The sequence below is a fragment of the Notolepis coatsorum genome (genome assembly GCF_963971535.1).
Source record: "Notolepis coatsorum genome assembly, chromosome: 5".
In the NCBI taxonomy this organism is placed as follows: Eukaryota; Metazoa; Chordata; class Actinopteri; order Aulopiformes; family Paralepididae; genus Notolepis; species Notolepis coatsorum.
The window spans coordinates 159,099,597-159,107,894 of NC_140169.1; the positions used below are offsets into that span (position 1 = coordinate 159,099,597).

At 45.0% G+C, this 8,298-nt stretch overlaps 1 protein-coding gene across 1 annotated transcript in view; it reads right to left on the reverse strand.

The window, feature by feature from the left end:
* Positions 1-7,744, reverse strand: part of itga6a (integrin, alpha 6a) — a 139,096-nt gene extending 131,352 nt beyond the window's left edge. The window contains exon 1 of the mRNA XM_084314728.1: positions 7,466-7,744. Within this exon, the coding sequence (XP_084170854.1) occupies positions 7,466-7,467 (2 nt within the window). The 5' untranslated portion in view covers positions 7,468-7,744. The remainder of the gene's footprint in view (positions 1-7,465) is intronic.
* Between the last annotated feature and the right edge of the window lie 554 nt (positions 7,745-8,298).

Here is an 8,298-nt window from a genome sequence, read left to right on the forward strand (position 1 = left end):
TGTGTGTGTGTGTGTGTGTGTGTGTGTGAATGAGTGAGTGAGTGAGTGAGTGAGTGAGTGAGTGTGAGTGAGTGAGTGAGTGAGTGAGTGGGTGAGTGAGTGAGTGAGTGCGTGAGTGAGTGAGTGAGTGAGTGAATGCGACCCAACGGTCGCATTCACACCAGAGCTGTTTGGTCCGCTTTAAACACACCGGAGTTTGTTTCCTCGGATAGTCCGCTTGGTTTGGGCTGGTGTGAAAGCTCATTCAAACTCTGGTGCAGACCAAAAAAGTTAACTCTGGTCCGCCTGAAAACGTAGGTCTCGGTTCGCCTGGTGCGTACTTTTGTGGTGTGAAGCAGGGGCGTCATTTTGGTATGGCAAGGTATGGCACTCGCCATACCTTGGCAAATAAAAATTGTAAAATTTACTTTTTTTTTTTTATAATTACAATTTTTTAAGTTGATTTAGAATTCGAATGTCAACATTATGAACAAAGCTTCGAACTATTCGGTACAGCCCTAGCATGTTTTGATATTGTCAATTATCTCACTTTTACTTTATAATATTTTATTTTCAGCTTTTATAGTTTCACAAACACACATCAAGACAAATCACAAACACAAAGAAAATAAAAAATAAATAAAAAGAACACAAACAGTATGTTGCCAGACACTGTCACATCAATGAACAAACATACACCATGTCATATGCTATACACTAAGGACGCAAGGGGCTGATTATCTCACTTTTACTAAGTGACTTTTACTGTGACTAACTGAAATATGCCACAAAAAAGGAAAATGGACATAGACGTTTTTTTATCAAAGGGCAGCAGAGACAAGTGATACAGGGACACAGGTAAGGTCTTACAATGGCTTAGTGATTATAACAGTGCAGTTCAGCATTCAGTAACCCATACTTTTTGTGAATGTGTTTTTGATACTACATTCTGTTGAACACACACCTCAAACCGTACCTAATGAAAATTGGCTCAATTGCAAGAAAAATAATAGACATGATACTACATTCTGCATAATTTGTATGCAAAATATTGTGGTTCCCTGCTAGTCTGTTGACACATGTGTATACTAAAAATGCTTGTGTAGTCCTGTGTCATACCTAAATGTCATATAAGTGAATTGTATGAAACAACTCACCAAAAGTGACTATTGCACAACTGATTTGACAAAAGAAATCCACCAAAGGGGGGAAACCCCTTCACCCCCCCCCCCCCCCTCTTTCCTCGCCATACCTTGGCTTTTACTGAAATGACGCCACTGGAATGCTCATCGGACCAAACGCAAGACCAAATATAGGAAGTGACCCGATAAACTATGTGAATGAATGAATGAATGAAAACTTTATTTAACAGATTGCAGAATGGGTACAATACAGTACGGCTCAATACACACAATTGTTAAGGGGATGCAGACCTGAGAAAGACGTTTGTCTTGTTTCCATCAGGGTCCCCCATTTTCAATTCATATAAACATTTATGACATACACAACATACATGACATTTATGGCATAGGGACATATAGGTATTTAGTACTGATACATTTGTGACATAAACGGTATTCAAATATACAGTACTGTTACCCCTAGATCCTGACAGAGTATATACATATGATGGGGAGGGGACTGTACATTAGGAGGGGGTGGGTGTGTGGGAGAGAGATATACACATGGCGGGGAGGGAATATATACATGCGGTGGGGAAGAGACTGTCTATTAGGAGGTGGTGGGGGTTTTGGGCATTTACGGTGGCCAGTTTCGAATTGCAGCCTCCCGTAGGTGCTCTTTAAGAGCGGTTTTGAATGTGGGTAGGGATTCACATTCCTTTACAGCTTTGGGTAGGGCGTTCCACATTGATGTGGCATAATTGCGAAACGTATTTAGTCCCTTGTTTGAGCCGAATCTGGTTTTAACATGATTTGTTGCGCTTCCTCTGGTGTAGTGGTTGTGGTATTCACTGACCTTTGGGAAGTATTTTGACATGTACATGGGTACCTTAGTCGTATAGTGTATCTTGTAGACCAGGCCCATTGCAAGTTGCTGTACTCTGTCGTCTACTCTAAGCCATCCTAGGTTGTCAAAGAGGGCAGGGGTGAGGTGGGTTCGGGGGGTAAGGTCAAGTTGTAGTCTGACCAGTTTGTTTTGTGATGTTTGTAATTTTGTTTTAAGCGCCTTTGAGGTGCTTTGGTACCATGAGGTGCATGCATAGTCGTAGTACCCTTGAATGAGTGCTCCTGCCAGAGTCTTCAGGGTATTCTTGTTTACCAGAGAGGAGATCCGGTACAAGAATCTAGTTCGTTGGTTGACTTTTTTTATTACATTGGATGCCATTTTGTCACAGGAAAGATTTGCCTCTAGGATGGAACCCAGGTAGGTAATAATTTCGTCTTTCCTTGTGACAATATTGTCACCCACTGCAACTGAGAAGCCGTTGGTCTTGCTGAGTTTGTTATTTGAACCGAAGAGAATGGACTCTGTTTTGCCCATGTGTAATGATAGTTTGTTATCAGCGAGCCATATGCAGATTTTGCCTAGTTCCGAGCTGAGGGTTTTTTCAACCTGCAACTTGTTCTTGTCAGAGACCAGCAGGGCTAAGTCGTCCGCAAACAGGAACAAGTTGCAGTCACAGGCTGACGACATGTCATTTGCATAAATTAGGAAGAGTAGCGGTCCTAGTATGCTTCCTTGTGGAACACCAGAATCAGAATGGAGTGATTGACAGTGTCGAAGGCCTTTTGTAGGTCCAGCATGACCATGCCGCAGTATTTGCCCGCGTCCACCTCTTGTTTGATGTGGTCGTTCAAATAGAGGAGGCATGTGTCAGTGGAGTGGGACGTTCTGAAGCCAGATTGGAATTCGTAGATTAGATTTTTTTCCGCCAGGTACTTTTCGACCTGTTCGAAGACTATTTTCTCCATGACTTTCGAGATGGAGGTAAGAATAGAAACAGGGCGGTAGTTGCCTGGGTCTAATTTGCTGCCCTTTTTGTGCAGAGGGGTCACTCTCGCAATTTTGAAGTCCTTGGGGACGTGTCCCTGTTTTATAGAGAGGTTTATTATGTGAGTGATGACTGGGGTGATGGCGTCTGCTGCGTCTCTGAGGAATTTGGAGGGGATGTTGTCATGGCCAGTGGCCTTGTTAGGTTGGAGGGCGCTCAATTTTTTGAGTACCTCATCGGTTGTTACCATGTGCATCTTGAGTAGAAGGAAACAAAACAAACACTGCGGCGCGCACTGCAAAACAAGCACGCGTGGAACATGTCTCGTGGACAGACATGGGCGAATAAAGTAAAAGCCCTGATAGAAATATGGTCAAACGAGCCAATTAAACAGCTGCTTGTGGCCACTCACAAAAACAACAAGTTGTTTAGTGAGAGAATGATGGCAATGAGCTTCAATCGAACAATCGACCAATGTCACATCAAAGTTAAAAAACTGCGTCACCATTTCAGCAATATATGAGAATAATGTGTGTGCGCTGGGCTGCTCCGAGGAATGATGTGGTGTGTGTGTGTATGTGTGCGCTGGGCGTTCGGTTTGCGCAATCTGATTGGCCACTGACATTTCTGGTCGTGTGACATGTGCGCCAATCGTGTGACGGCAAGTTCTGCGCCTATTTCCGGGTCTAACAGCCTGCAAACTACCTAACGCCTAGTTTATCACTGGTTAACAAAGGTTAACTGGTTAGCAAAAGCGAAAGGCCTCTCCTCTGTCCTGATTCTCCTAGATCTATCTGCAGCCTTCGACACAGTCAACCACCAGATCCTCCTCGCGGCCCTCGCAGGAATGGGAGTGGCTGGCTCTGCGCTGACATGGTTGTCATCATACCTCAATGACCGCTCCTACCAAGTGTCATGGAGAGGGACCCTGTCGGCCACCCGCCCCCTGCGGACGGGTGTCCCCCAGGGCTCGGTTTTAGGACCCCTTCTCTTCTCCCTCTACACTAAATCACTGGGTAACATTATCACGTCTCATGGCTTCTCCTACCACTGTTATGCCGACGATACTCAACTCTTCCTCTCCTTCCCTCCCTCAGATATCCACGTCTCTGAGCGGATCTCGGCCTGTCTGTCCGACATCTCCGCCTGGATGACGACCAACCACCTCAAACTGAACCTAAGCAAAACAGAATTGCTCCACCTGCCGGCCAAATCCTCCCCCCTGACCGACCTTTCCATCACAGTCGAGAATGCAGCTGTGACCGCGTCCCCGACCGCCAAGAACCTTGGTGTTGTCCTCGACGACCAGTTGAACTTCTCTGCTCACATCGCAGCGACAACCAGAACCTGCCGATTCCTCCTGAGCAACGTCAGAAGGATACGCCCCTTCCTGACAAAAGAAGCCACCCAACTCCTCGTCCAATCAACAGTCATCTCCCGCCTCGACTACTGCAACGCACTGCTCGCTGGCCTCCCGGCCACTGCCACTAAGCCTCTTCAACTCATTCAGAACGCAGCGGCCCGCCTGATCTCAAACCTACCGAAGTCGGCCCATGTCACCCCACTTCTTAGGGACCTGCACTGGCTCCCCATTGCTGCACGAATCCGCTTCAAGACCCTCGACCTAGCATACCGTGCGGCAAAGGGAACTGCTCCCGCCTACCTCCGGTCAATGGTCTCTAACTACACACCCTCAAGACCCCTACGCTCTGCATCTTCTGGCCGCCTCAGACCTACTCCTATCCAAGCTCCGGGAGGGTCATCAAAGAGAAGTCGCCTATTCTCAGTCCTTGCCCCACAATGGTGGAATGAACTACCCACCCCAGTTAGGACAGCCGAAACACGTCCAATCTTTCGCCGTCGAATAAGACGCACTTCTTCAACCATTATCTGAATTAAAAAAAAATAAAAAATCTAACCCTAACTAACCATACTGTCATGCACTTGTCCTAATAAACTAACCTACACTGTAGCACTCAACACTTTGATGAACATTGTTACTCAGCTGATAGAGTTGTGCCCTTCCTGATGGCTTGTCGTACAGAACTTGTAAGTCGCTTTGGATAAAAGCGTCAGCTAAATGACTAAATGTAAATGTAAATGTAAGCTTAGGCGACTCTTTCGAAGTTGGTTATGGTTAGAGTTTGGAATCAGGGCTGGTGTTCTATCGCCATGCTCTAAGACAAACTCTAACCTTAACCAACTTCGAAAGAGTGCCTAAGCTTAACCGGTGATAGAACTTGCCGTCACACGATTGGCGCACATGTCACATGACCAGAAACGTCAGTGGCCAATCAGATCGCGCAAAAGTACAAACTCTTAGTATTCACGCGCACTGGAACCTGTGGGCTCCCGTGAAGGCTTGCGGTGACCGGCTGAAAAACGACTCTAAACTGGTTAAAACTCATTTGTCTGTTTGAAATGTGTGAACGGTGCATGGCATGGGAGGTAATGTCCGCGAAAGTTCCTTTAAGTTAACACACAATAAATCACTCTTGCTGGTGTCAAACTCATCCACTCTCACTAAATCGACCCGGTTCGTCGTGGAATCCAGCTTTAATTAATAACTCCAGTAATAAGCTACTGGGTGCAGCTGCGGATACGAAAATATAAGTCTTCCAATAAACGCTGATTACTATACTGTAAAAAAAATTAAAATCACGGGAAATTCACTGTATTCTTTTACAGATTACTTTTGTTTTTCTACTTTAAGTGTAAATACCATAAGAATACAGTAAATTACCTTTTATCAAAATATTAACCATTAAATAAAGGTTGTAATCTGTAAATGTATTTGATTCTACTGTAATTTGACAGTAAGTATTTGGCAACCATTGATGCCAGACATAATGTCCTGATGAATTGAAAATGGGGGACCCTGATGTAAACAAGACGAAAGTCTGCATTCCCTTAACAATTGTGTGTATTGAGCTGTACTGTATTGTACCCATTCTGCAATCTGTTAATAAAGTTTTCAATCAATCAATCAATCAATTCAATCAATCATTTACCGGTTTCTTGCAGCTTTTTTTCTTAACAGTTATACACACGAACGCAAAACAAATCACCGAAAAATCGCAGGCCACGGTATAAGCTTTTAGAACAATGGGGGGGGGGGGGGGGGTAAAAGTCAAACATTGCTAAGCTACACTTTCAGCTTCCTCCTCTTATTACTTTGACATAAACGCTGCTGCTGACCTTAAACATTTACATGACAATTACAATCCATTGTTGGTTCACGACGTGTTTGTCTTTTCAAGCCACTTTCCATTTCGCATTCAAGGATAATAGAGGAGAGAGGGTCAGCAGCTCCCTGCAGAGGAAACACATTCACATGCAGCACGGTGTCTTTATGACTCTGTGTGGTTCCTCAAGGGGGCCAAGCACTGTCGACTTGTGGCAGTAAAGGTTCCCGACGTTAAAGGGCTACTACTACAACGACTGGCCCCACCGCCGTGCATATTATCAATCCATCACTATATAGGTGCAGCTCGATCAATTAGAATATCGTGGGAAAATTATTTTATTTCAGTCATTCAATTCAAAAAGCGAAACTCTTCTCGTCGATTATAATGATATAGGTTCATTACACACAAAGTGAAATATTCCAAGCCTTTAAATTTAGATGAGTATGTCTTAACTGCTCATGCATGAAAGCCCAAAATACAATAAAAAAATATAAAAACATAGATGTATTTTTCTTTTGTATAATATAGAAATGTCGGCCTTCTGAAAAGTATGTTCATGCATGCATATGTTCACTCACTTGTTGGGGCTCCTTTTGCACAAATGACTGCATCAATATACAGCAAAATATATAGACGTTTCCACGATATTCTAATGTATTGAGCTGCACCATAATAACAGCAACGGGAGCACTATTCTGCTAATAGTCTTTACTATACTATATGCACTCATGGCTGTAGCACTGAAGTTAGACACTGTTTGATGAACAACGGCTCGCACTGACCCTTATAGCTGCCAGAGTTGTACCCTTAAAACCGTTCAGCTAAATGACTAAATGTAAATGTAAACGAGAGCACTATTCTGTCTACATCAATAAGATAAAACCATATATAGAGGCGATGCGTGCAACACGCAGCCTTGGATAAGCTGCATTCCACAAAGGCTAGACTGTGTGGTGGCATTATATTAATAATAAAGCCATGGTCGTTTTAATGAATATAAGTATAGCCTAAAATCTTCCCATTCTGTTGTTGTGTTATATATAGGCAAGAAGAAGAACAACGACAACTTAAAGTGCAAAGCAAACATGTTTTTTAGGCGCAATTCCACCCTCAACTCATGAACCCGGAGCCGCCTGCAGGTCCCTGGCTGCATGGGGTGAACCTGCAGCGTCCCGAGGTGGCCAGCGAGTCAGGTGCCGTTTTACACACACACACACACACACACACACACACACACACACACACACACACCCACACACACACACACACACACACACACACAAAGTTAGGCGACTAGAACCAACCCGATCATATTATTAATAATATTAATATTAATAATACTCACATCCTCTTGTCCGGGTTGAGCTGCCGGTGCAGGGCGAGAGAGAACCGAACAAGACTGCCGGCTCTCCGTTTCAGAGCACGTTGACGGTGTCGAGGTTGAACCCCGCGGTGGTGTCGATGATGATGAAGAAGAAGGTGATGAATTCAAAACAATAGTACAGCAGCGCGACATAATACACAGCCGAGTGTTTCCTTCTCTGGAGCAGCATTGTTGTTGCCCTGATCCTTGTTGTTGTAGTAGTCTGGTGTGTGTGTCTGACCCTGGTGGCTCGGTCGGTGCTCTCAGTCTGTCTCTCAACTGAACGCAGGCGGGTTACAATCAGGGCAGAAGAGAGAGACCCCCCCCCCGCCCCCGCCCGCCCCTGCCCCCCTGTCCCGCGTCCCGGCGTCCCCCCTCACCACGTCACACACACAAATCCTGCAGCTTCTTTTCATTCATGCTCGGGAACGAACGGAACACGTAGGAGTTTGATTTTATCTCTCTCTCTCTCTCTCTCTCTCTCTCTCTCTCTCTCCTCTCTCTCTCTCTCTCTCTCTCTCTCTCTCTCTCTCTCTCTCTCTCTCTCTCTCTCTCTCTCTCCCCTCTCTCTCTCTCTCTCTCTCTCCTCTCTCTCTCTCTCTCTCTCTCTCTCTCTCTCTCTCTCTCTCTCTCTCTCTCTCTCTCTCTCTCTCCTCTCTCTCTCTCTCTCTCTCTCTCTCTCTCCTTTCTCTCATAGGCGGCGGATGGGCTTCAGGTCTAGGTAGTCTGTATTGGGAACGCCCTCCCGCGCAGCGCCAGAAAAATTTGACCTTTTAGTTTTATTTTGGTTGCACGCAAACTGACCAGGTTCTGAT